Source organism: Podarcis cretensis (genome assembly GCF_951804945.1).
Source record: "Podarcis cretensis genome assembly, chromosome: 12".
NCBI classification, from domain to species: Eukaryota; Metazoa; Chordata; class Lepidosauria; order Squamata; family Lacertidae; genus Podarcis; species Podarcis cretensis.
Genome location: NC_137181.1, coordinates 5,640,320 through 5,667,740, shown reverse-complemented (window position 1 = coordinate 5,667,740; position 27,421 = coordinate 5,640,320). Strand labels below are relative to the sequence as shown.

Genomic DNA, 27,421 nt, shown 5'->3' with positions numbered 1-27,421 from the left:
ACACACATTTTTAATTCACTTTAGTTTGCCCACAGATGCAAAGTTTTTCTGGAGAATGGCTAGTATTACTGTGATTCTGCAAGTGGTGTTTGACTGCAGTGCTCGGCTAGCCTGCCCCAATGATCAGGGATGAGAGTGAAGCACTGCTGTATGTATGTTACAAAAGGCTCCATTTGCCACAATTGTGGAGCACCTATATGAAACCATGAGAAGTGATCAGATGCTTTGGCAGGCAAATTCCTGATTCTACTTGGTGGTAGCAGCTGCAGCTCAGATGGGGGAAATAAAAAGTTCTATATACCGTATTTTTTGCACCATAACACTCACTTTTATCCTCCTAGAAAGTAAGGGGAAATGTCTGTGCGTGTTATGGAGCGAATGCCTACGGGTGGCAGGGGGGATCTGCAGTCGTGAGCAGAAGATCCATGGTTCCCCTTCCTTCCCTCCTCCGTGGCTCGCTTTGAAACAGCAAAGCGGGAGAAGAGCCGCTGAGTGGGGAGGAGAGAGGGACAGAGAGCCTGCTTCTTTAAAGGAGCAAAGCGGAAGAGGAGAGGAGCCGCTTACACGAGTGTAAGCGGCTCCTGTCCAGTTGGTTCCTTTAAAGCAAGCAGGCTCTCTGTCCCTCTCTCCTCCCCACTCAGCTCGCTACATAGCAGCAAAGTTTTTCAGCTTGTAAAGCCGGGGATGAGTGGGGAGGAGGAAGAAAAGCAGAGCCTGCTTGCTTTAAAGGAGCAAAGTGGGAGAGGAGAGGAGCCTTCTCCCCTTATACCCCTCTTCTTCATTATTAGCAGCATCCTTCTCCGCCCACCCCACACGTGCTGCTTCTCCCCTTAAACCCCTCCTCTTCATTATTAGCAGCATCCTTCTCCACACACCCCACACGTGCTCCTTGTCCCTTGAGTGCTTTTCCTTCCCTCCCCACTTAAAATGTGGTTACAAAGCACGGATCCTCATGGATCCTCAGTATTTTTGCACTGGGTCACCCCAAATTCACCATCAGATCACATAGCATGTCCATGGCTACATCTTGCACCAAAAAAGCACGCACCCACTGTTGCCTGGGGTCACAGTGGTGCAAAAACGTGGTTACAAAGCATGGATCCTCAGGATTTTTGCATTGGGCTGCTCCAAACTCACTGTCAGATCACATGTTTGTGGCCACAGCATGAACCACAAAAATCATACATCCACTGTTTCGTTTAGAATATTTTTTTTCTTGTTTTCCTCCTCTAAAAACTACGTGCGCGTTATGGTCGGGTGCGTGTTATAGAGCGAAAAATACAGTACTTTACAGAGCACCTTGAGGGAATTCCTTCCTACACACATGGATGTTACCCTGTGAAATTATGATGTACTCAGATATGCAATATAGATCACACATTCTCGGGGGGGGGGGGCAGGTTCAGTTTTGAAGCCGCACTTTAAAACATCACACCACAGCTAGTCCAAATTGGGGGTGGACAAATTTCCAGTCCCATCTCCCTTTCACATGTTTTTACCCATAATTCTGTTCCCACCTTAATCCAGTAAATTTTGTTTCAAAACATTAAGGCCCCAAATAATGCATTTAAATGTGTTTTCTCTCCAGCTATGCATTAAATCTGTATTTTTATACACTGCTGAAAATTGCTTCCCAACAACTGGAGAAATGTAAAATTAGTTGGGTAGGTTTGTTGCACCTGTATTCCGAAGACATACATATTAGAATTGAGAGAACAGTAGTCTGACTCAGTTAAGGCAACTTCATTTATTCATTTCATATAAATAGCTACATGTCTCCAAAACAACGCAATAAAAATTTTTCCATACAAAGTCATTTATAATGAAGTTAGCATATTAAATACTTTATCCAGTGTAATACAGTGAGGCAGTAATGTACAGTTTTATGCAGCATATTAAAGCATTAAAAAGTTGTTTAGTTAAAAATGTACACACATTTTAGCTCTTACACCATTCAGATAAGAACAGTGTTTTCACTTCCAATTAATTTCAAAGCAACAACTCTTTTATGCCTTCAGTAGTCAAAAATGAGCCAATATTGACCTAGTTTACACCCAAAAGACAGACTGAAGAATAAACCAGGCTTTTGCCAGAACTCTTCATTTTGCTAAATTTGACCTAAGAAAATAGGGCTCTGCATTTTTATATTAAACTTGTCAGTTACCTTAGAAGAGGTTTGCAACACCAACCCTTTTGCAGAAAAAAGCTCTGAGGCAAGGATGCAGGGTTCGTTAATCAAAGGAAGGGCAACTGAGATTTTCAGTCTGTTCAAGCGCAATGGAACAGTTTGAAAGACCCAGACAACCGATGCTTAGAAAAACCTCCAAAACCCTGTACTATGACTACCAACACCTTGTAGTTCCATCCAAAGATTAGGTCAAGAGTTTAACCTGCCTCTGTAGAGGTCAGGGCTGGTGAACCTGCGGCCCTCCAGATCCCTCCAACAACACTGAGGGCCATAGATTTGCCAGTCCAGATGTAGATTCCGGAAGTCCTGTTCTATTTGTGTGTCTGAGCACAAAAACCCAAATAAAAGCAGCAGTGATGTCACTGGAAAAATTGGGTGGTGCATGTTCACTCTCCCTTGCATGAGAAATACAGGCAGTGTGTATGTGTGTAACTACAGCTCTCGGTTGTTGTAACTTGCCAAACGCTACACTGTGAGCTGCATTTTCCAGTGGATATCTGGGTGCGGAAATCCATGAAGTGATCTTCCCTTTACATTGGAAAAGGGGTAGTCAGGTAAAAGGTAAGTTAGCAGCTTTGAATAAATGGAATGTGTGGTGGAACATTTTCTGCCCTGGTATTGGATATGCCGTTTGATTTTGATGGGAGAAAGGCAGAGAGGAGAGTATTTGCAAATTCAAGGGCATCATCACAGTCCATATGGTATGGTAAGGAGCTGGACTGACCAGCTTGGGTTGCGTTGGTCATCTGAACTCCTGGTTGAGTGAGCTTGAATTGCCATTATTGTGCTAATGGTGATCCAGAGATCACTGACTGCTCACCAGAGCGTTTGGATTACCAGCAGACCGTTGCTGAAACAAGTAAGATTTTGACCTTCCTTCAAATATTTCAATTTCAGTGTGGCTGCCAAAATTTTGCAAAGCCCAAATAAAGTGATCGCACCACAAGCAATGCATTAACTAAAATAACCTCCAGTATGTTTTAGCAGTACACAAGACTGTCTTTTGCAAGATGCTCCATGAATCGTAAACAAACAAGGAAATAATAAACGGTGGTAATTTGACATGAAAGGTTAAAGCACTTGGTTAAAAAATTGCACTGGCCCAAACAAGATTGGTTCTGGCAAATTCCTGGTTTTGGTAACCTTCAAAACACCTTTGTTTCTGGTCCCAGCAGGAGCAGAATTAACCTCTTGCCTCCAAAATGGTAAGTCCTCCTGTCCAGGAATAGAAAGTTGCATTTTGCATGAGGATGAGACACAAGGAACGGGAGTATTGCACCTGGAATCAAGTTGACTTCCTTCTGTCTGCAGCCTTCTCTTCAACGTCAAAGAACCATTCTTTTTCAAATGTCAATTTCAAAGAAATTGTGTCTTAAAAACCAAACATCCTTCCCATAGGAAAGACATACCAAAAAATGAAAAACCCAGCAGCGACAATTTCAAGTTCCTTCTCTTTCCAGCATCCTTTGCTAGGACAATGAATGCTGCTGTGCAACTCTCAGGAACTGTGTAGGACCTGCCAACTTGGGCGGAGTCTTATTTCCTTCTGGATGAATTTATAACACGACTGGAGATGGGAAAAAGAAGAGAAACCTTGAAACAGACTGGCACTCATTTGTAAGATTAAGATCATCCTAGATACACCAGAAATCTTTTGTGGCACCCATGGCAGAGACTCTCGGTGCTATGAAACCTCTCTTGGTTCTATGGTATACTTCTCTGAACCCCTCCCTGCTCTCTGGGGTAGCTCAGTTGGCAGAAAAAGGGACTTAATCTGAAGGTCATGGGTTCGAGCCCCAGAATCAACAAAAAATTGGACTAGATGACGCTTGTGCTCCCTTCCAACTATTCTATGATTCTAGCAATTATAGGAGTGGACCATTGCATTCATGTTTCGCTAGTAGAAGCCCCTGGGTGGCCAGTTTAGGAAATAATGTTATCAATTTTCCATCAATCTGATTTGACTGTTTTATCTACTGTCGCAGTCTACTCTTACTTTTGTCCTTACCTCGAGTGCTGTCAGCAGGAAGTCGTACATGCCTCCTTCATTTGTCGGGTCCATCAGATCTCTGATCAGGTGGATTTCTGCTCCTAAATGTTGTATACTGGTTTGTGGAGGGAAAGGCGAAATTATTCTGTTAGAACAGCAAAGTTTTATGACATATTAAAGACATCTTAAAGCTTTCATGGGCCAGAGTCCATTTCGCCAGATGTATAAAGGCACCATCCTCATTTGTACATACTGTACAGTGGCATAGATGCAGGCAAAAAGTATTCGTATTTTTTGCTCTATAAGACTCACTTTTTCCCTCCTAAAAAGTAAGGGGAAATGTGTGTGTGTCTTATGGAGCGAATGCAGGCTGCGCAGCTATCCCAGAAGCCAGAACAGCAAGAGGGATCGCTGCTTTCACTGCATAGCGATCCCTCTTGCTGTTCTGGCTTCTGACATTCAGAATATTTTTTTTCTTGTTTTCCTCCTCCCAAAACTAGGTGCGTCTTGTGGTCTGGTGCGTCTTATAGAGCGAAAAATACGGTAGTTGGTGAGGTCAAAGCCAACCTCCTCGCCCCCTAAAAAAAACACCCCAAAAAACCCCCCACCAGACTGTTAATTAGGTTAAATGTGCTAAGGATAAAACATCCTAGCATTGGTAACCTAATTAATACCTGTAGTGGAGTTAAAACCCATTATCTTGGTTTAGGCCAGGATTGAACTTCTTGACAAGTTGCTATTTGGTTAGGGTGACCAAAAGCACGAGGAATCCTGTGTCTTTAATAGTTGCACAGAAGCCATAATCTAGCAGGTATATATAGCTTGCATTGACAATCTCTCTTGGTTGCATATAGTATAGTTGCCTCCGACAGTCCAACAACCTTAGTGCAGGTAGCAGCTTACATTGTGTTTTGATCCAGGTTCTCCATCACATTCTTATAATAATTCTAAGGTCTCAGATATGGAATAAATGTTCATAAATGCACAAGGCAGACACATACGTAAGTATATAAACCACGTGTCTGAAATAGTACAGGAGAACAATCCAGAAGCCATTTTGTCTCTCCCAAATTGACCTCAAACATTTCTCTGCAAGGAGGAAGGAAATGGGGAAAGCTTTCCAATTGTCTTTGGACTGTTAGGGGCTTACACCTCCCTTTTCGAATACAGTCTGGCAAGTATCTGTTAAGCTGAGCACACTATCAATATACAGATAGGTAGCCGTGTTGGTCTGCCATAGTCAAAACAAAATAAAAAAATTCCTTCCAGTAGCACCTTAAAGACCAACTAAGTTAGTTTTTGGTATGAGCTTTCGTGTGCATGCACACTTCTTCAGATACACTGAAACAGAAGTCACCAGACCCTTCTATATAGTGAGAAGGTGGGGAGGGGTATTACTCAGAAGGGTGGTGGGATTGGGTGATTGGCAGATAGCTGTGATGAGCCTGTTGACGACTCTTAACGACTGCAATAGTGTGCATGCACACTTCTTCAGATACACTTCAGATACACAACTTAAGTTGGTCTTTAAGGTGCTACTGGAAGGAATTTTTTTATTTTGTTTTGACTATGGCAGACCAACACGGCTACCTATCTGTGACTGCAATAGGTCTTACAGGAAAAAGCAAGGGGTGAGAAGGTGAAAAATGGCTTTGTCATGTATAATGAGATAAGAATCTCATGAGATAAGAATTTTGCTTTTTCCTGTAAGACCTACTGCAGTCGTTAAGAGTCGTCAACAGGCTCATCACAGCTATCTGCCAATCACCCAATCCCACCACCCTTCTGAGTAATACCCCTCCCCACCTTCTCACTATATAGAAGGGTCTGGTGACTTCTGTTTCAGTGTATCTGAAGAAGTGTGCATGCACACGAAAGCTCATACCAAAAACTAACTTAGTTGGTCTTTAAGGTGCTACTGGAAGGAATTTTTTTATTTTGTTTACACTATCAATATGCGTAAGAGATTCAGGAACTAAGTATTTACCATCTCAAAGGAATGGCCAGGCTACCCAGAAAAGGCAATCAGATAAGGCATTATCAGGTATTCTGGCAGACAGGAGAGAAGCAACACACTCAAATTTCTGGTGGGGACCACCTCTTTCTGTGATGTATGTATGGTGTTTTTTTTTGGGGGGGGGGGGCTTGTGCGGGTGGCGCTGTGGGTTAAACCACTGAGCCTTGGGCTTGCCCATCAGAAGGTCGGCGGTTTGAATCCCTGCAACGGGTTGAGCTCCCATTGCTCAGTCCCAGCTCCTGCCAACCTAGCAGTTCAAAAGCACGTCAAAGTGCAAGTAGATAAATAGGTACTGCTCCGGCGGGAAGGTAAACGGCGTTTCCGTGCATTGTTCTGGTTTGCCAGAAGCGGCTTAGTCATGCTGGCCACATGACCCGGAAGCTGTACGCCAGCTCCCTTGGCCAATAAAGCGAGATGAGCGCCGCAACACCAGAGTCATCCGTGACTGGACCTAATGGCCAGGGGTCCCTTTTCCTTTACCTTGAGCTACAGGGGAGGCAATTTCAAAAGTCAATATAAGAGCTTGCACACCAATGTTCTGGGTTCCTCCTCCCTCCTGCATTGGGGGCAGGGCGTGCGCACCCTGTTGCAATCGATTAATAAATATCAGGCTTACTAGTTGGCCTCTGTTATTTTTCTCCTACCAATAGAGAACTTACATAAGGACTCTATATCGGCTCTTGGGTACCCCATAAGGAAAAAGGAGCAGTTTTTTTTCTTTTAACATCCCCAGCTCCCCAGCTGGGAAAAACCAGAATAAATTTACGATGCTAAGCTCCAAAACAAACCAGCAACTAATTTGAAAACAGGACAGTTCCGGAGCTATTTACACTCCGGTCTGCAAACACGGAAACGGACCCTCCTGAGGACCTGATCCAGCCACATTGGAAAGGATGAGCAAGGAGGAGACCGGGCTTTCCTTACCTTGCCCTCGTCACAACATACATCAGCAGTGGCAAGAGGTCGTCCATTGGCAGGCTATATTCCTTCTCCAGCACCCGGTTCACTGTCTTCTCAATTTCCTCATATGTCTTTTGGAGGATGTCCAGTTTTTCCCGCGGGTCAACAGTAGTGCTGCAAAAAAGGGAAGACCTGGTGAGCATCAACGTAAGCCCTAAAACACACAAACCAGAAAGCGTATGGAAATCCTTGGGGAGGTGGCTGCAAGGATACTTCTGGCTCAGAAACGGAAATCACAGGTGATGGACTATATGGAACTGGCTGAGATGACTGGCAGAATCCGAGGCCAAGGAGAAGAGTTGGTGGAAGAAGAGTGGAAGAAATTTAAAGTTTATCTACAGAAACATTGTAAAATTAAGGAATGTTAGAAAGATGTTGGGGGGGGGGAATTATGTGGTTTTAGCAGAAAGGATATAAAGGATTAAGTAAAAATGAATTGGTGAAAGAGAGAAGGTAAAATTATAATATGTTAAGATAAATTATCAGGATAAAAACAAAGTTGGAAGGATTTGCTGGAATATTTAACTGAATTAGAATACAAAAATGGGAGGCGTGAGGAAGTCAAGGAAATAAGTGAATGTCAGTAAGTGAGTTAAAGGTTCGACTTGTTTTTTTATCTCTTTTTTAGGTTTTCTGTTTTTTGATATGTATTGTTTTCTTTTCTTTTTTTTTCTTCTCTGTAACCTTTAAAATCTTAATAAAATTTATTTATTTATTTTAAAAAAACCAGAAACGGAAATCACAGGAGATTCCAACACTGGAAGAATGGTGGACTAAGATGGTGGAATACATAGAGTTAGCAAAGCTGACGGGGGAGATCTGGAATCAGCGTGACGAACTGTTTCAAAAGGACTAGAGCAAATTCATCTTCTATACGAAAGAACATTGTAAACATCTGAAAACATTTGTAGCTTTGAGTTGAAATGTTTTGTAATGAGAATATAAGGAACTGATTTACATTTAACAAGGGGAAATATAAAAATAAGAGAATATAAAAATAAGAAGGTAAAGGTAAAGAAGGTAAAACAGTGGTTATAGAAATGCCAAGAATAAAGCAAATATGTATGGAAGTCAGAAGGAGGGGCGGGAGGAGGTCGATGCTAGGATAGAGTGATGTTTGAGTTTATTGATTTATGTATGGAAATTGTGATTATGACAAAACTGAAAATGTAATAAAAATTATTATTGTTTTTCTAAAAAGGAAATCCTTGGGGAGGCGAGTGTGGGCTTAGTCCTCCTTGATTTGGATAGGACCTATGATCTGGTGCCTTGGGAATCTCTGCTTTCCTTTTGGTGAATGAGCAAGTCGCTAGTCCCTATGGAGGAATGGGGAACTTTGGTCAACCCGCAGTCATGCTGGCACGGATAGAGGGCAATAGGGGTGGGGGCGGCTGAGTTAAGAGAATCATGGCCCAACTGAGCTCATAGGAAGTTACTATTTCTCAACCGAACCCACCTCATAGGGTTGTTGTGAGAATAAGGAGGTGCAGAACCATGCAACCTGCCTCCAACACCATGGAAGGAGGAAAAATAAAATTAAAATTGGTTAAAGCTGACCAAAAGTCCAGAGGTACCATTATTATTATTATTATGGGACGCAGGTGGCGCTGTGGGTTAAAGCCTCAGCGCCTAGGACTTGCCGATCGAAAGGTCGGCGGTTCGAATCCCTGCGGCGGGGTGCGCTCCCGCTGCTCGGTCCCAGCGCCTGCCAACCTAGCAGTTCGAAAGCACCTCCAGGTGCAAGTAGATAAATAGGAACCGCTTACCAGCGGGAAGGTAAACGGCGTTTCCGTGTGCGGATCTGGCTCTGGCCAGAGCAGTGATGTCACGCTGGCCACGTGACCCGGAAGTGTCTCCGGACAGCGCTGGCCCCTGGCCTCTTAAGTGAGATGGGCGCACAACCCCAGAGTCTGTCAAGACGGGCCCATACGGGCAGGGGTACCTTTACCTTTACCTTTACCATTATTATTATTATTGCAGTCACAAAATTAAAAGATGCCTGCTTCTTGGGAGAAAAGCAATAACAAACCTAGACAGCATCTTAAAAAGCAAACACATCACCTTGCCAACAAAGGTCCGTATAGTAAAAGCTATGGTTTTCCCAATAGTGATGTATGGAAGTGAGAGCTGGACCATAAAGAAGGCTGATTGCCTAAGAACTGATGCTTTTGAATTATGGTGCTGGAGAAGACTCTTGAGAGTCCCATGGACTGCAAGAAGATCAAACCTCTCCATTCTGAAGGAAATCAGCCCTGAGTGCTCACTGGAAGGACAGATCCTGAAGCTGAGGCTCCAAGACTTGGGCCACCTCATGAGAAGAGAAGACTCCCTGGAAAAGAGCCTAATGTTGGGAAAGATGGAGGGCACAAGGAGAAGGGGACGACAGAGGACGAGATGGTTGGACAGTGTTCTCGAAGCTACCAGCATGAGTTTGACCAAACTGCGGGAGGCAGTGGAAGACAGGAGTGCCTGGCGTGCTCTGGTCCAGGGGGTCACGAAGAGGCGGACACGACTAAACAACTAAACAACAACGTCCTCCTACAGATTAAAAAAATTAATGGGTGGCAACTTACATCAGCTTCTGTAGACATTCAGTAGCAGAAAGAAAGCAGCGGTCTTTGACCAGTGATCGTCTCTAAAATATATACACACACATATATAGAATTATTGTTGTTCCTATTTATTTATTATCCACTTGCACTTGAGACCTTGTGCTTGAAAAGCAGATGTTCTGCTCTACAGCTGTGGTCCCTTCCCACGCTTGGAAGTAAGGAAGCTTCGTTATGCTGACTCCAGAACATTAGTCCATCTAGCTCAGTATTGCTTCAGACAGAATGTCTCCCTGCTCCACCCAGAGATGCCATTGAGGACTGAGCTTGGGACCTTCTACGTCAGGCATAGGCAAACTCGGCCCTCCAGATGTTTTCGGACTACAACTCCCATCATCCCTAGCTAACAGGACCAGTGGCCAGGGAGGATGGGAGTTGTAGTCTCAAACATCTGGAGGGCCGAGGTTGCCTGTGCCTGTTCTGCGTGCAAAAGATGTGCATTACTAGGAAATTGGAAAGCTCCTTTGTACCACCAGACCCTCTAAGTTATCTATATTAACTGGCTGCAGCTCAAGAAACCACAGAATTAAATTCCAAATATCGCTGAATTTGTCAATAACAACAACAGCAACCAGAGCTTGTTTCTAAAAAAATGTTTAGGGGTACTCTCATTTTCCTACTCATATTGAAATGTTTAGGGGTATGCGCCCCCCTGTGTCCCCCCAGAAAAAAGCACTGATGATGATGATGATCATAACAATAATAATAATTAATTTATTATTTATACCCCATCCATCTGGCTGGGTTTGCTGTTTTAGGGGTTGTTTTTAAAAGTCTGGAATGGATTAATCCATTTTGCATTACTTTCTATGGGAAAGCTTGCCTTGGTTTTGGAACACTTTGGTTTCGGAACAGACTTCCGGAATGGATTAAATTTGAGAACCAAGGTACCACTGTGTGTGTGTGTGTGTGACCACAGAAATGACCCTGGTTCCTTCTCCCTTCAAGGCAGCTCCTTCTCCATTGAGCCACGCCTGTGCTACTCAAATGAGTTTTACACGAGGGATCTGTTTCTATATTTTTTCAAGGAATCCTCTCGCTGTCATCTGCAGCGGTCCAGTCCCAGCTTACTGCATACGCAAACCAGAAGAGAACTGAGAGTAGACTTACCTGGTTACTTGTGAGCGTCAGATCTTTGAGGGGCCACAAATATCTGAAATGAGAAGAGGCCGGGGTCAAAGGGTGGAAGAGGGATTTGCGTCTGGAGCAGCAAGGCTTGCTTGTGGGCTTGCCAAAGGCATTGTGGGAAACAGGATAAGAACAAAACACAAGCCTTTTGGTATGAGCCAATAGCCCATCTAGTCCAGAATCCTGTTTTCACAGTGGCCAGCTAGATGGACTCAAGGGCATCCTGATCAAATTTGCAGATGACACCAAACTGGGAGGGGTGGCTAACACCCCAGAGGACAGGATCACACTTCAAAACGACCTTGACAGATTAGAGAACTGGGCCAAAACAAACAAGATGAATTTTAACAGGGAGAAATGTAAAGTATTGCACTTGGGCAAAAAAAATGAGAGGCACAAATACAAGATGGGTGACACCTGGCTTGAGAGCAGTACATGTGAAAAGGATCTAGGAGTCTTGGTTGACCACAAACTTGACATGAGCCAACAGTGTGACGCGGCAGCTAAAAAAGCCAGTGCAATTCTGGGCTGCATCAATAGGAGTATAGCATCTAGATCAAGGGAAGTAATAGTGCCACTGTATTCTGCTCTGGTCAGACCTCACCTGGAGTACTGTGTCCAGTTCTGGGCATCACAGTTCAAGAAGGAGACTGACAAACTGGAACGTGTCCAGAGGAGGGCAACCAAAATGGTCAAAGGCCTGGAAACGATGCCTTATGAGGAACGGCTAAGGGAGCTGGGCATGTTTAGCCTGGAGAAGAGGAGGTTAAGGGGTGATATGATAGCCACGTTCAAATATATAAAAGGATGTCACACAGAGGAGGGAGAAAGGTTGTTTTCTGCTGCTCCAGAGAAGCGGACACGGAGCAATGGTTCCAAACTACAAGAAAGAAGATTCCACCTAAACATTAGGAAGAACTTCCTGACAGTAAGAGCTGTTTGACAGTGGAATTTGCTGCCAAGGAGTGTGGTGGAGTCTCCTTCTTTGGAGGTCTTTAAGCAGAGGCTTGACAACCATATGTCAGGAGTGCTCTGATGGTGTTTCCTGCTTGGCAGGGGGTTGGACTCGATGGCCCTTGTGTCTCTTCCAACTCTATGATTCTATGATTCTATGCCTTATGGGTAACCCTGAGCATAAGAACTCCTCTCTCGCAGTTTCCAACAACTGGGACTCAAAAGCAATGCTGCTTCCAGCCGCAGATGCGCATTCTTCAACAACAACTTCGTTGGACTGGTCATGTTGTGCAGATGACTGATTATTGTCTTCCAAAGCAACTACTCTATTTCCAACTTAAAAATGGAAAGCGTAATGCTGGTGGTCAACAGAAAAGGTTTAAAGACTGTCTCAAGGCAAATTTAAACACCAACAATTAGGAAACACTGGCCTGCGAGCGCTCCAATTGAATAACAATACAGTGGAACCTTGGTTCTCAAACGCCTTGGTACTCAAACAACTTGGAACCCAAACACTGCAAACCCAGAAGTATGTGTTCCGGTTTGCAAACCTTTTCAGAAGCCAAACGTGCTCCCTTTTGAGTGTTACGCTTCCGATTTGAGTGTGACGCTGAGGTCTGTCTGTTTTTGCTATTTACAGTATTTTGCGTTTTTGTTTGTGTGGCTCTTTTTTTAAAAAAAAATGTGACTGTGTGGAACCCAGCTCAGCTACTGGTGGATTGATTGGGTGACTGCAGCACATTGTTTATTGCTTTCATTTTATGGATCCATGGTCTCGTTAGATAGTAGAATTCATGTTAAATTGAATTCATGTTAAAAGTCTGGAACGGATTAATCCCTTTTGCATTACTTTCTATGGGAAAGTGTGCCTTGGTTTTGGAACGCTTTGGTTCTGGAACGGACTTCCGGAACGGATTAAGTTTGAGAACCAAGGTGCCACTGTAATAAATTATTATTGTTATTGTTATTGTTATTGTTATTGTTATTGTTATTGTTATTGTTATTGTTATTGTTATTGTTATTGTTATTGTTATTATTATTTTAGGGTGTGGACAATACTCTGCTAGACTGACTGACCAAAGGTATGACGCGAAAGGGCTTTAGCTCAATGGTAGAACATCTGCTTTGCATGCAGGAGATAGAAAGGGAGGGAGAGAATTTCTACAGCATCCACAACCACTCACTTTTGGACCTCCAGGAATTCAAGCAGCTTAACATCGGGAAACAGGCTCAGATCCACAATCCCTTGGCAATACAGGTCATCCTCTTTCTGGTGGTAAAGCATGTAGAGCATTGAGAGTTCTGGGTAGAAACACGGCAGGATGAGGGGCAGCACGAGGGCCGGTCCGTTGAGGTCACTGAGGCAGAGGAAGCGGAAAGGGAAGTTTGTACAAAGGGCTGCAATCCAGATTGTGGCAGCAGTCTACACATAACAGCAGTCTTGAAAGACCTACATTGGCTCCCAGTACATTTCTGAGCACAATTCAAAGTGTTGGTGCTGACCTTGAAAGCCCTAAACGGCCTCAGCCCTGTATACCTGAAGGAGCATCTCCACCCCCATCGTCCAGCCCAGACACTGAGGTCCAGCACCGAGGGCCTTCTGGCAGTTCACTCCCTCCGAGAAGCCAAGTTACAGGGAACCAGGCAGAGGGCCTTCTCGGTGGTGGCCCCCACCCTGTGGAACGCCCTCCCACCAGATGTCAAAGAGAAGAACAACTACCAGACTTTTAGAAGACATCTGAAGGCAGCCCTCATTAGGGAAGCTTTTAATGTTTAACAGACTACTGTATTTTAACACTCTGTTGAAAGCCGCCCAGAGTGGCTGGGGAAACCCAGCCAGATGGGTGGGGTATAAGTAAAAAATTATTATTATTATTATTATTATTATTATTATTATTATTATTCACAGAGGACCTTGGGCTTGGTGCTTGCTTTTTGCAAACCAGCCTTGGGAAACAGAGCAGCGTAAAAAGGATTTTTTAAAAAAAAAATGCAGAGTGTCTATTTTGTAAAGACACCGCTTGATTGAAAACAAAATCTCAAATCGGATTAATGCATTCTAATCAATTAGCTGGGTCAGTATGGAGCCAACCATTGAGGGTAGGTTAGTGGGAGAGGGTCTTTTCCTGTAGGATCATAGGGGCAGGGACCTGTTTTCGATCAGAATCCCCTGTTGCTAAGCACACGGTGGGGTTTGATGGAACTCTAGAAGGAAAATAAAGTAGAATCTAAAAAGGTAAAGAACCCCTGACAGTTAATTCCAGTCACAAATGACTCTGGGGTTGTGGCGCTCATCTCGCTTTACACGCCGAGGGAGCCAATGTTTGTCCGCAGAGAGTTTTTCTGGGTCATGTGGCCAGCATGACTAAGCCACTTCTGGCGAACCAGAGCACCGCACGGAAACGCCATTTACCTTCCTGCCACAGCGGTACCTATTTATCTACTTGCACTTTGACATGCTTTCGAACTGCTAGGTTGGCAGAAGCAGGGACCGAGCAACGGGAGCTCATCCCGTCGCGGGGATTCGAACCGCCGACCTTCTGATTGGCAAGTCCTAGGCTCTGTGGTTTAGACCGCAGAGCCACCCGGCTCCCCAAAGTAGAATATAATTGCAAATAAATAGATTGCAATGCACTTTAAAATAGGACTAGGATGTAACCCACAATGGTGATTATTAACTGGGAGGGCAGGGGCTATGCCCATATTATAAGGTTTGTGGGTCAATGGTTGGGCATGTTCAAGGGTATCCTCAAGGGCATCCAAGTAGGGCTGAAAAACCTGGCAAGCTGCTGCCAGCCAGTGTCGACAATACTGAACTAGCTAGACCAAGGATCTGACTCAGTGCGAAGCAGCTTCCTGCATTCAAGAAGAAAGAAAACCATTCCATGCCACTACCTCTCCTCCATGCCTCCAGCAGACGGTTGACCTTTGACCTCCAACGCAAGACACAGCAAACCCCTGAATGGCAAAAACAGCAAATAAAAGGAAATTAGGGCCACTTAAAATCAGTGGGTGCTCACAAGCCAGACAGGATTGCTGAACTCAAATGGTTCTAACAAATCTATCAGCTAACCTCCTGCTTTGTACAAGGGAATGTGCTTTGCTACTAGCTTATTTCACTAGCTGGAATTAAGATTGCCGGAAGAAATATCAACAACCTCAGATATGCAGATGACACAACCTTCATGGCAGAAAGTGAGGAGGAATTAAAGAACCTTTCACTGAGGGTGAAAGAGGAGAGCGCAAAATATGGTCTGAAGCTCAACATCAAAAAAACGAAGATCATGGCCACTGGTCCCATCACCTCCAGGCAAATAGAAGGGGAAGAAATGGAGGCAGTGAGAGGTTTTACTTTCTTGGGCTCCATGATCACTGCAGATGGTGACAGCAGCCACGAAATTAAAAGACGCCTGCTCCTTGGGAGAAAAGCAATGACCAACCTAGACAGCATCTTAAAAAGCAGAGACATCACCTTGCCAACAAAGGTCTGTATAGTTAAAGCTATGGTTTTTCCAGTAGTGATTTATGGAAGTGAGAGCTGGACCATAAAGAAGGCTGATCGCCGAAGAATGGATGCTTTTGAATTCTGGTGCAGGTGGAGACTCTTGAGAGTCCCATGGACTGCAAGAAGATCAAACCTCTCCATTCTTAAGGAAATCAGCCCTGAGTGCTCACTGGAAGAACAGATCCTGAAGCTGAGGTTCCAATACTTTGGTCACCTCATGAGAAGAGAAGACTCCCTGGAAAAGACCCTGATGTTGGGAAAGATGGAGGGCACAAGGAGAAGGGAACGACAGAGGACGAGATGGTTGGACAGTGTTCTCGAAGCTACCAGCATGAGTTTGACCAAACTGCGGGAGGCAGTGGAAGACAGGAGTGCTTGGCGTGCTCTGGTCCAGGGGGTCACGAAGAGTCGGACACGACTAAACGACTAAACAACAACACTAGCTCACTAGCGTGAGCGAGGAAGGATAATATTTAATCTATATAGCCTCTCCTACTATCCTCAACATTCCCACCATTAGCTACCCGTGAAAAACTTTAAAGACTGGTCTGGTTTGCACCCAAGAATACTGGGAATTGCAGTTCACCAGCCAGGCTCTCCCAAGGGTGCCCCATTTCATACTCTCTCCCTCTGCCACCCAAGACTCAGCACCTATTGGCTACTGAGGATGCTCATTGGATTTGCTTCCTGTGAATTATTCTATTAAAGATTTCTTGTGCTTCTGCGAAACCCCAGGATTCCAATACTTTCTGAACCCTGTTTCTATCTTCGCTAAACACCTGCATTGGCTATGACAGGAACCATTATCACTCCCTCTAAACGGCAACCATATTCCAGGGCCCCATCCTTACTTATCTGCATATTGAAACTGAAATACTTTATTGTCACTTGTACAACTTGTATATAGTGAGATTACACAAGCACCCCCCACTCAGCTCTCTTAGTCTTAATTCCCCTTGTTTACTGACACACGCACACCAAACCCGAAAGTCAGTTGTCCTGTTGTTATATTTCCATTCAGCAGCCTAACAGCCCAGGATAGAAGCTGTTCTTTACCCTGTTGGTGCGACTAATCCTGCTTCTATATCTTCTGCCCGGGGACAGGAGATCAAGAAAGTGCCGGCCAGGGTCTGAATCATCCCTGAGAATTTTCCTCACTCTCCTGAGGCAACGTTCTTCCGCTATTTCATTCAGTGGACTCACGGGACAGCCCATAATATCTTGTGCTGTATTCACCACCCTCTGTAGGCACTTCCTATCAGATGATGTCAAACCAGCGTCCCACACTGTGATGCAGTAGGAAAGGACACTTTCTATTGTGGACCTGTAGAAGGAGATCATCAAATGTTGTTTGACATCGTTCTTCTGCAATACTCTGAGGAGATGGAGTTTCTGCTGGGCTTTCTTAACCACCTGGGTTGTATTTATTTTCCAAGTAAGGTCTTCACTGAGATAAACTCCTAGGAATTTAAAGGAAGAGACTCTCTCCACATATACAAAAGCCCTGGGGGTTTGGATTTCACTAGCACATCCTTGAAAAGAATCCCCTGGCAAAATTTGCTGCAAGGTAAGCTACGTAAGAGGTCACCTGCAAGGTGGATCCTCTTTGAGTTTCTCGGAGCAAAAACGACGATCCCAGAGGGGCGCCGCAGCGTGCAAATACGTACTGGTAGAATTCCCAAATCTTCTTTGCGTAATGCTTGACCTCCTCTTGCGCCATGCGGAGAAGATGCTTGTTTGCTCCGATTCCAGAGTAGCTGGCTTGGAACGCCAACGTCAGAGCCTTCAGGAATTTCCCTAGCGGGTGCAGAGAAGATTGCAGAGCCTGCGAAAGCGACAGGAAAACATAGCCTCTTCAGATTCAAGGCAAGATTCAGCTATTGGGAATTGATTTACAGTGGTACCTCTGGTTGCGAACGGGATCCGTTCCGGAGCCCCTTTCGCAACATGAGCAGAATGCAACCTGCACCTGCGGGTCGCGATTCGCTGCTTCTGCGCAAGCACATGACATCATTTTGAGTGTCTGCGCATGCGCGAGTGGCGAAACCCAGAAGTAACCCTTTCTGGTACTTCCGGGTCGCCGCGGGACGCAACCTAAAAAGACATAACCTGAGCCAAACGTAACAAGAGGTATGACTGTACAATGAAATGAAAAACATGTTTAAGACGTTTGTTAAAAAAAACAACCAGAAGCCTTTTTGTTAGGTATTACAGGACAGGACTTGCCAAAAGACTGGAAGAAGTTTTTCATGCATGCTACAACAGCGGCTAGGATCTTGCTAGCCCAAAAATGGAAAGATGAAAAGACACGAAAGAAGAGTGGCAAGCAAAACTTATGGAATATACCAAAATGGAGAAGCTTATTGGTAAACTTACAGATAAGGAAAACAGAGACTTTAAGAAAGATTGGGAACCGTTTATGTTGTACATAGAAAAATATTGTAAAGAAGTGGAGTCACTAGCAGGGTTTGAGCAAACACAATTAAGAAAACAAGTGTGAAAGTTAAGGAGCGATAACTGGGAAAATAAAGTGTAAGAGGTAATTTGGAAAGAATTGGTATAAAAATGATAAGAATATAAGAAGATTTAGTTAAAAGATTTCAGAATTAAGGTAAAATAAAATAAGCAGAAGAAGCAAATATTTAAAGAACCAGAAGAGGAATTTGAGAGAAGTCAAGGGTGGGTGTGGGTGGGTGGATATTAGGATTAATATATATCTTCTTGTGTTGGTGATGATTATGTTGAATATAAAATTGTACAAACAATTTAAAAAAAAAAAAGATTCAAGGCTAGGTTTGCAGGTTGGCAGAAGCTGGGACCAAACAAGGGGAGCTCACCCTGTCGCGGGGATTTGAACCGCCGACCTTCCAATCGGTTTAGACCACAGCGCCACCCGCATCCCCAATTTTGACATAAGGCATAATAAAAGTTAATTTGGGGGCTAAACTAAATTTGGGGGTGTTGGGTGGATATGCTAAAGATGGCCTTACTTGGGGTTATCAGGATCACACTCTAACCCAGTGTTTCCCAACCTTGGGCCTCCAGCTGTTTTTGGACTACAATTCCCACCATCCCTTGCCACTGGTCTTGCTAGTCAGGGATGATGGGAGCTGTAGTTCAAAAACAGCTGGAGGCCCAAGGTTGGGAAACACTGCTCTAACCAACCAAGCTATTATGCAAACAGCGTGGGACAAGTTACCTGGTGCAGGTAATCTTGCAGGGCATCCTTCTCCTGGTGTTCAATGAGTTCTTCAAGGTAGTCAACTTTCCTGGGAGCCTCTTCGGTCCCTCTGAGAGGACAAAGATTAACAGAGCGCAGTAGACCATCACCACTCAAAACGTCTCCTAATATGATTTGCCTCCCATTTTTTATTCTTATTTTTTATTTGGTTTTTCAGATTAATATTTTACAGCCACATAACCAACCTAAAAAACAAGATTCCAAGCAATCTCCTGGACTTCCCTCCTCAGCAGAAGTTTTATCATTAAGTTAGCTTGCTAGTTTATCTTTAACCAATCGATTATCGGGAAGGTTTTTTTTTATTTTCTCATTTTTGTGCAATGCACTGCTTTGCTGCTGTTAACAATCAGCAGTAAATTGGTATTTGTGACTTCAGAATCAAGTAGCCCAGAGTATGCAGAAATGGTGAAAGTTACCGGAAGATTAAGAAATCAAGAAGGGAGACTTTTTAAAAATTCAGAATAGGGACGATTTAAGGACTGTTTGAAGAACCATTGCCAACAGCTTAAAACACTGGCGGGATTGAATTAAAAACGAGCCAGGAAGCAATTTAAATTGAGTATACAGGATAAACAACAAATGGATTTAAAATGGATATGCAGTGATAAAAGATATACTGGTAACATAAGAGACCATAGAAAAAGGTGTGTGTGTGTGTGTAATTATTTTTGTTTGGTAATTTAAATTGGATGAGTAGATTTGTACTGTTTATAAACAAGAAAATGAGAAATAAAATAAAACAAATAAATAAATAAATAAGAATCCAGTAGCCTAAAGAGGGATACAGTGGTACCTTGGGGTAAGTACTTAATTTGTTCTGGAGGTCCGTTCTTAACCTGAAACTGTTCTTAACCTGAAGCACCACTTTGGCTAATGGCGCCTCCCGCTGCGCCTCCCAGCTGCGCGATTTCTGTTCTCATCCTGAAGCAAAGTTCTTAACCTGGAGCACTATTTCTGGGTTAGCAGAGCAGAGTCTGTAACCTGAAGCGTCTGTAACCTGAAGCGTCTGTAACCCGAGGTACCACTGTAGTTGTTTGTTTCCTTGACATATGATGGGAGGGTGTGTTGAATGGTCTCTTTAAATTTCAAGGTTCATTATTGTTCCACAAGATGTGCATGTGTTTAAGGGCCAGAGCAAATAACATGACCTAGTTTTACAGCTGTGAAACAGTATAGCAGGTGCTGCTAAGTTGTGTTAATGAAACTGTGTCAGCAATTAGGTATAGTATATAAAGAGCAGCACCATGCCCTAGTGTATGGGTCATGCTTGTTGATATGTTTAGTGCAGTGGCGTAGCGTGGGGGTGCAGGGGGGGCCAGCCGCACCGGGCGCAACATTTGGGAGGGCGCACGCTCGCACTTGCAGCTCTCTGCCCCTACCTGGCTCACTCACTTTCTCTCACTGCAGTGCTGGCTGTGCAAATCCGATCCGAGCTGCCGGGTCGCCGCCCACTGTGGAGGGGGAGGGTGCCAGGCGTGCGTTGCGGTGCGGAGCGGAGAGAGAGCGAGGGAGGGACTATCTGGCGGAGGGACAGTGCAGCGGCCGCCCAGCGCAGCACTGAGCGCGGGAGAGAACCACACCCGACCAGCCCAGGCAGCAGCAAGAAGAAGCTGGCAGCAGCGGCAGGTTAGGTGTTAGGGGCGCAAACTACTTGCCTTGCCCCGGGTGCTGACAACCCACGCTACGCCGCTGGTTTAGTGTAAAAGGAGTTTTTGTTTTTGTTATTAAAACCTAGCTAAAGTTATTTTGCGTTCCTTGTAATGTGTGGTCTCCCCAGCGTGCTTTCTGCAGCGCAACTAGTCTGCAAATAGCCAACAGGGTGTTCCACAGTGTGGGCACCACCACCGAGAAGGCCCTCTGCCTGATTCCCTGTAACCTCACTTCTCGCAGGGAGGGAACCGCCAGAAGGCCCTCGGAGCTGGACCTCAGCGTCCGGGCAGAACGATGGTGGTGGAGACACTCCTCCAGGTCTATTGGGCCGAGGCCGTTGAGGGCTTTCGAAGTCAGCACCAACACTTTGAATTGTGCTTGGAAACGTACTGGGAGCCAATGTAGGTCTGGACTGGGGTTATATGATCTTGGCTCCCTTTTCAAATGTGACCTGAGTTCAGGTTTCGCTCCAACCCCTTCTGCTCACCTGTGGCAGAAGAGATACTCCTGGGACTTCCTCAGCTCTTTGCTCGTCTGAACGTGGAAGCCCATGAAAGCCTCCTCTGTTTCCCCTTGACCGCCTGAGCGGATGAACTCCAGGAAGGGGCTGTAGAGGCCTTCCCATCTTTTCTCTACCGGGAATACTTCCTGACCCAGCTGGCTGAACAAGAAGAGAGAGGTTTCTCAGACGAGGTCTCCAAGAATCACAGAGTCGGAAGGGACACCGAGGGTCATCTAGCCCAACCCCCCGTTACCAGGTTAAAAACAAAAGAGGAATGCAAATGGGTAAAACCGATGGTAATTGCAGCCAGACAGGTTATAGCGAGTAATTGGGAAAATGCAGAAGAGCTAGGGGTGAACCAATGGAGGGAAAAACTGAATAATATTATAATTTTGGAATAACTAACTGTGCAGATACATAAAATGAAAGGGTTTAAGGTCAGCGAGAAAGAGGAGGTTTGGTTTGAGAAGATATTGAATTATTTGAAGAATTTGGGGCAATTAAAATGTTAAAAGTTAAATAAACCTTGTGGAAGGAGGAGTGTAAAGGTATATAGAACTGTACCTATGGTTGATTTGAATATGTTATTATTGAATAATATTAAATATGTATATTATTGAATATTGTATACTCAATGTATCATCTGCCTGGGGGTGGGGTTTCACTGTGTTTTGGTGGTTGGTATATATATATATATATATATATATATATATATATATATATATAATCTAGTCCAACCCCCTGCTATGCATTCAAATTCACACAAACTTCTACATTCCCGTCCCTTGACGGCTGCAGAGTAACGGAGGCAGCATTCCTGTGTGAATGAGCCAAGAGAGGAAGCATGGTGCAGTGGTTAGAGCAGCCTCTCTCAGATGTTCTTGAGCTACAAGACCCATCATCCCTTGACCACTGGCCAAGCTGGCTGGGGTGTGTGAGATAGGAGTTGTAGTTCAATGGCATCAAAGCTTGAGAAAGGCTGGATTAGGGACCTGGGAGACCCGGGTTCGAGTCTCCACCTTGGGTCAGTCACTGCCTTCTCCCTTTCTCCCTCTTAGGGTTGCTGTTGTCGTGGGGACTGAATGAGGAGGGAAATGGCCGTGTGTGCCATTTTAAGCTCCTCATTGGGGAGGAGAAAGGTGTGGTGTAAATGCAAGAAATAAATTAAGATCAAATCGCCACAAACGATCCATCACCCCAGGCAACGCTTCTCCATTCCCACATTTGTTGTCTTCTTTTAATTATATTTATTCCTCGGCCTTTCCTCCGAAGAGCTCAAGGGGGCAGCAAAAGCACAGACTCTAAACGTGTTTCCGTCGTGGTAAAACAATAACGAAATAATTGTAATAACCACGGTTCCCACTCGCCTCCGTTTTCACCCCCACAAAAACAACCTTGTGAGGGAGGTTAGGCTAAGAGGGAACGGCTGGCCCAAGATCTGCTGCAATTCCTGTGTGGAAGGGGGTTGGACTAGATAATAATAATAATAATAATAATAATAATAATAATAATAATAATAATTATTTATTTATATCCCACCCTCCCCAGCCGAAGCCGGGCTCTGAGCGGCTAACAACAGTAACAGGTTCCCTCCTGACTCGACAAGCCTATTAAATGGAGGCAGAAAGTTGCCCACGCTTTAGGCCAAAGCACTGGTACTTAAGAGGTTAACCAGGTTCTCTTTTTATTAATCAATCTGTCTATATAATTTTTATTAAATTTTCTGTCTGCGATTCAAAGTCTGGGGCTGCTCTAGCAAAATAATCAAAATATAATTTTGATTACGTTTTCTGTTTTACCATTTAGAATATTCATTTATACAACCTTAAAATATCAGTTACTTCTTCCCTTTCCGTGGTTCATTTTACATATCATAAATCCCTGCAGATTTTCCATAAACGAAACCATTCAATATTCCATTATTACTTCCGTCAAAACTTATTTGCACTGTTGAATTTATCCTAAGCTGCCAACATTTTCAAGTATACACAAATCCCCCCATATAGTCCATAAACATTGTCCAATCTTCTCCAAACATGTTCTTCTTGTCCTTTTATTCTATATGTTATGCTCGCAAGCTGCGCATATTCCGTCAGCTTAAATTGCCATTCTTCTTTGGTTGGGACCTCGCTCGTTTTCCATTTTTGGCCCCGGGCCGCCATAGTGGCATACATAAATAACCCTTCTTGACACCTGAGAATTTCCATCTGAATTATCCCCCACCAAAAAAAGGACTCTGGCTTTTGGGGGAAAGCTGCTTTTAAACATTATTTTCACTTCATTATAAATTATTTTCTGGCCCATGTAGGACCAGTCTGGATAGTTAGCCTTGGTGAAGACTTAACGTTTTAATGCCCCAAAAGGTTTTTGAGTTTCTGCTGAAATGAGGATGCATTTTAATGTTGTATTTTAATCTTTGTTTTTTAAGTTGTATTTCAATCAATTGTTTTATATCTGGTGTCAGCCGCCCTGAGCCCAGTCTTGGCTGGGGAGGGCGGGCTATAAATAAAATTATTTACAGTGGTACCTCAGGTTAAGTACTTAATTTGTTCCGGAGGTCCGTTCTTAACCTGAAACTGTTCTTAACCTGAAGCACCACTTTAGCTAATGGGGCCTCCTGCTGCTGCCGCGCCACCGGAGCACAATTTCTGTTCTCATCCTGAAGCAAAGTTCTTAACCTGAAGCACTATTTCTGGGTTAGTGGAGTCTGTAACCTGAAGCATATGTAACCTGAAGCGTATGTAACCTGAGGTAATACTGTATTATTATTATTATTATTATTATTATTATTATTATTATTTCCCAATACTCCTTTACCCTTTTACAAGTCGACCACATATGAAAGAACCTTATTTCAGACGTAAACCACGCTATCGACTCCCACTCACAGTTTCTCTGCGGTGTCATCCTGTTCGCCGGACGTGTCCAGGATTCCTTGAGTTTGCAGCCCGTGGGTTGATTTGCTGCTGAACGTGCCCTCCAGGGTGAATCCGTTTGGGAAGGTCAGCTTGCCCTGAAAACCATCCCCAAAAGCCAGAGTTAATTTTTCATTCATTCATTCGAAACCATTCATACCCTGGATTGTATAGCGGCAGCAGAATTACAGGTAGCCTAGAATTATTGACAAGGAGCAGGCGGGTTAATCGACGGATGGCATTTCCCCTGGCAAATTGAGATTCCTGCTTTGCGGAGGGAATGGGAAAGCCTTATCTAAATCATCCCTATTGGGCCATGGTACGCGCACCTCTGCCCCCACTGTTCTCCAGGCAGAGTAACTCCAAGAGCAGGGGTTGTCAAGACCTCGTCCTGCACTCGAGTAGGACCCTGGCAGAGACACATGCCCAAATGGCATGTTCTCTCCCTCCTGGTCGATCGTTCGGGAGCTTCAAAAGCTTTCTTCAGCCTGAACATCCCAGCGACTGATGCCAACAGACAATGCACACTTAGGGATCTGCAGAGTCTTCGCAGTTGCATAACAGACCTCAGCAACTCAGCATTTTGGCTAATATATTTTATTTACCATATTATTTGCTCTATAAGACTCACTTTTCCCCTCCTAAAAAGCAAGGGGAAATGTGTGTGCATCTTACAGAGTGAATGCAGGCTGCGCAGCTATCACAGAAGCCAGAACAGCAAGAGGGATCGCTGTGCAGTGAAAGCAGCAATCCCTCTTGCTGTTCTGGCTTCTGAGATTCAGAATATTTTTTGTTGTTGTTTTCCTCCTCCAAAAACTTGTGGTCTGGTGCATCTTATAGAGCGAAAAACACATATAAACACACACGGAGCACTGCAACATGGCTCCCTCTCTCTCTAGCATCAGACAGCAAAGAGAAAAAGAACAAAGGACAAGAGTCCCACTTCACGGAACACAGTAACACAAACATCCTGTCTCCGTCACTTCCCACTCTGTGGAGTCAAAACATACATTGTCATGTGATAGACAAAAATCCCATGACTGCAATCATGGAGCAAGAATTCTAACAGGGGTCAGCAATTTTTTTCAGCACGGGGCCGGCCGGTCCACTGTCCCTCAGACCTTGTGGGGGTCAGACTATATTATTTTTTGGGGGGGGGGATGAACAAATTCCTATGCTCCACAAATAACCCAGAGATGCATTTTAAATAAAAGGACACATTCTACTCATGTAAAAACACACGGACCATATGTGGGCCGGATTGAGAAGGCGATTGGGCCGGATCCGGCCCTCAGGCCTTAGTTTCCCTATCCATGTCCAAGAGCAAAACAGGTCTCCATGTGAAGCTTAAATACCCCAAGGAAGTGACACGGCAGCAAAGGGGAAAAGGTAGAGGAAGGAAAAGGAAAAAGAAGCAAACACGAAGTTCTTCATGTTACGAGGTTCTCATGATGACCAGAGAGCAGTGTCGGATTTACATATAAGCTAAACAAGCTATAGCTTAGGACCCCACTCTCCTGGGGCCCCCCAAAAAAATTAAAGAAAAAAAAAACCACTGGATGTACATTTCCAAAATATAAGATAAAAAAACAAATAAAATGTCTGTAGAAACCTATTAGGTCCATAAATTACCATATAGCATATATTCAGCACAAAAACAGCGACAAATTGTTGTTGACAAAGGACAGCTGGACATCGAAAGGGCCCCATGACCTTCAGTAGCTGAGGGCCGCATCAAATCTAAATCCAGCCCTGCCAGCATCTTAAAAGCATGGCTTTAGGAATATATTCCAATCAGCACACTGTTTCCCCGCTCAAATGTGGTCAGTCAAGCTCAGTTTGCAGCTTTTAAACCCAGAGCAATCGAAAAGCCGAGCCCGCAACTCACTTTGCCGACAAAAGTCAAGTCTCTTGTGAAGTTTCCCACAAAGATTGAGTCGTCTTCCAGGAGGAGCGTCCCAGGTCCCTGCAGATCGTAGGAGAGAAGGGGAGGTAAATTAGCAAAATATGCCTCCTAACCATAGCTGTCAAGTGTCCCTTATTTGAAGGGACAGTCCCTTATTCCAGCGCCGTCCCGCTGCTGTCCCTTATTGATGGATGTCCCTTAAATGTCTCTTAAATGATGTCCCTTAAATTTCAAAGGAAGCAGCTCCTCTCCCTCCCTCCCGGCCAGGGAGGAGGGAGGCTCCAACTGTGTTGCTTGGCTGTGTTGCTCACCCAATAATAAGTCTAAGAACGACTGGGGGATGGAGCTTGCATGCCTTGTGTGTGGCTAGTTAATGCAAGCTGAGGAGGTTTTTGAATGCTGGACGCCATTTTGTTGCATGTGCTGCTGCAAACTTTGCAGTGCAAAGCCAGGCCGGGGAGCCATCTTAAGCTGAGGCTGCATAGGCCTTGTGGTGCATGTGATTCAGATTCTATTCAGTTGAACCACTGGTTACAAAGTTGGTTGGACAGTGTTCTCGAAGCTACCAGCATGAGTTTGACCAGACTGCAGGAGGACAGGAAGACTGGAGTGCCTGGAACAGGTGAGGCTGCAGGTCCCTTATTTTGGCTGCTAGTCCCTTATTTTCAAGGCTGCTGGTCCCTTATTTTCAAATCTGTAAGTTGACAGCTATGCTCCTAACTGTGCATACTCAACAAAGGAAGGTGGAATTATGAAACCCATACAACACTGTGCAAACTTGACGAACTCAAATGACTTTTTATTTTGCAGAAGTTATTCTGATGGAACTCTTGAGTCCAGACAATCCTCCGCCTCTGCAAGCGTCTATTTGCACTCATATGGGCTAGAAACTTTTCTTCCCTTTTAAAAATAAAAAGTAGAAGGAAGAGTGAGGTTCTGCTGGTTCAAATTTCTCCTAGGTCCTTGTCTCTCAGCTTCCATCCTTGCAATGATACTGGACCGCCTTGCAGGGATGTTCATAAGACTTGCTTTGGCACAGCACTTGAGTAAATTGGCAAAAATCCAAATCAAATACAGTAGTACCTCAGGTTAAAACCTTAATTCGTTCTGGAGGTCCGTTCTTAACCTGAAACTGTTTTTAACCTGAGATACCACTTTAGTTAATGGGGCCTCCCTCTGCCGCCGCACAATTTCTGTTCTCATCCTGAAGCAAAGTTATTAACCCGAGGTACTATCTCTGGGTTAGCGGAGACTGTAACCTGAAGCGTATGTAACCTGAAGCATCTGTAACCCGAGGTACCACTGTAAGTATAGGAAATGTAAAGAGAAAGAAGGTTCTTTTTATCATATGTGATGGTCTTGTAGAAAGGGTAAAGCTCGCTGAGAAATGATATAGAGTGGTACCTCGGGTTACAGACGCTTCAGGTTACATACACTTCAGGTTGCAGACTCTACTAACCTGGAAATAGTACCTCAGATTAAGAACTTTGCTTCAGGATGAGAACAGAAATCGTGCTTTGGCGCCGCAGCAGCAGCAGGAGGCCCCATTAGCTAAAGTGGTGCTTCAGGTTAAGTACAGTTTCAGGTTAAGAACGAACCTCCGGAACGAATTAAGTACTTAACCCGAGGTACCACTGTATAATGAATTGGAAAATGTGTTTAAAATAACATTTGTAAAAAACAAAACAAAAAAACCAGAAGCTTTCCTACCCAAACTGTATAGAAATTTATTCATTTGTGCAGCCACAGTGGCAACAATGACCGCTCCCCACTTAAAACGGGGGGCGCCTTTTGCGTGGACGCGTGCAGCCCTGGATCTGGAGTGGCCCCGTCAGCATAGGCTTTGCCTTCCCTCA

The 27,421-nt window shown here is 44.4% G+C and overlaps 1 protein-coding gene across 6 annotated transcripts in view; it reads right to left on the bottom strand.

The window, feature by feature from the left end:
* Positions 1 to 1,728: 1,728 nt before the first annotated feature.
* ALS2CL (ALS2 C-terminal like) overlaps positions 1,729 to 27,421 on the bottom strand; it is a 97,838-nt gene continuing 72,145 nt past the window's right edge. For all 6 annotated transcript variants that reach the window (XM_079996444.1, XM_079996445.1, XM_079996447.1 and 3 more), the window contains exons 15-26: positions 25,548 to 25,625; positions 23,633 to 23,757; positions 20,730 to 20,903; positions 18,551 to 18,641; positions 17,019 to 17,176; positions 14,742 to 14,804; positions 13,031 to 13,204; positions 10,875 to 10,917; positions 9,729 to 9,790; positions 7,120 to 7,269; positions 4,197 to 4,293; positions 1,729 to 3,755 (exon numbers count right to left, since the gene is read on the bottom strand). In XM_079996444.1, coding sequence (XP_079852570.1) covers positions 3,687 to 3,755; positions 4,197 to 4,293; positions 7,120 to 7,269; positions 9,729 to 9,790; positions 10,875 to 10,917; positions 13,031 to 13,204; positions 14,742 to 14,804; positions 17,019 to 17,176; positions 18,551 to 18,641; positions 20,730 to 20,903; positions 23,633 to 23,757; positions 25,548 to 25,625 — 1,284 coding nt within the window. In that variant the 3' untranslated portion in view covers positions 1,729 to 3,686. The remainder of the gene's footprint in view (positions 3,756 to 4,196; positions 4,294 to 7,119; positions 7,270 to 9,728; positions 9,791 to 10,874; positions 10,918 to 13,030; positions 13,205 to 14,741; positions 14,805 to 17,018; positions 17,177 to 18,550; positions 18,642 to 20,729; positions 20,904 to 23,632; positions 23,758 to 25,547; positions 25,626 to 27,421) is intronic.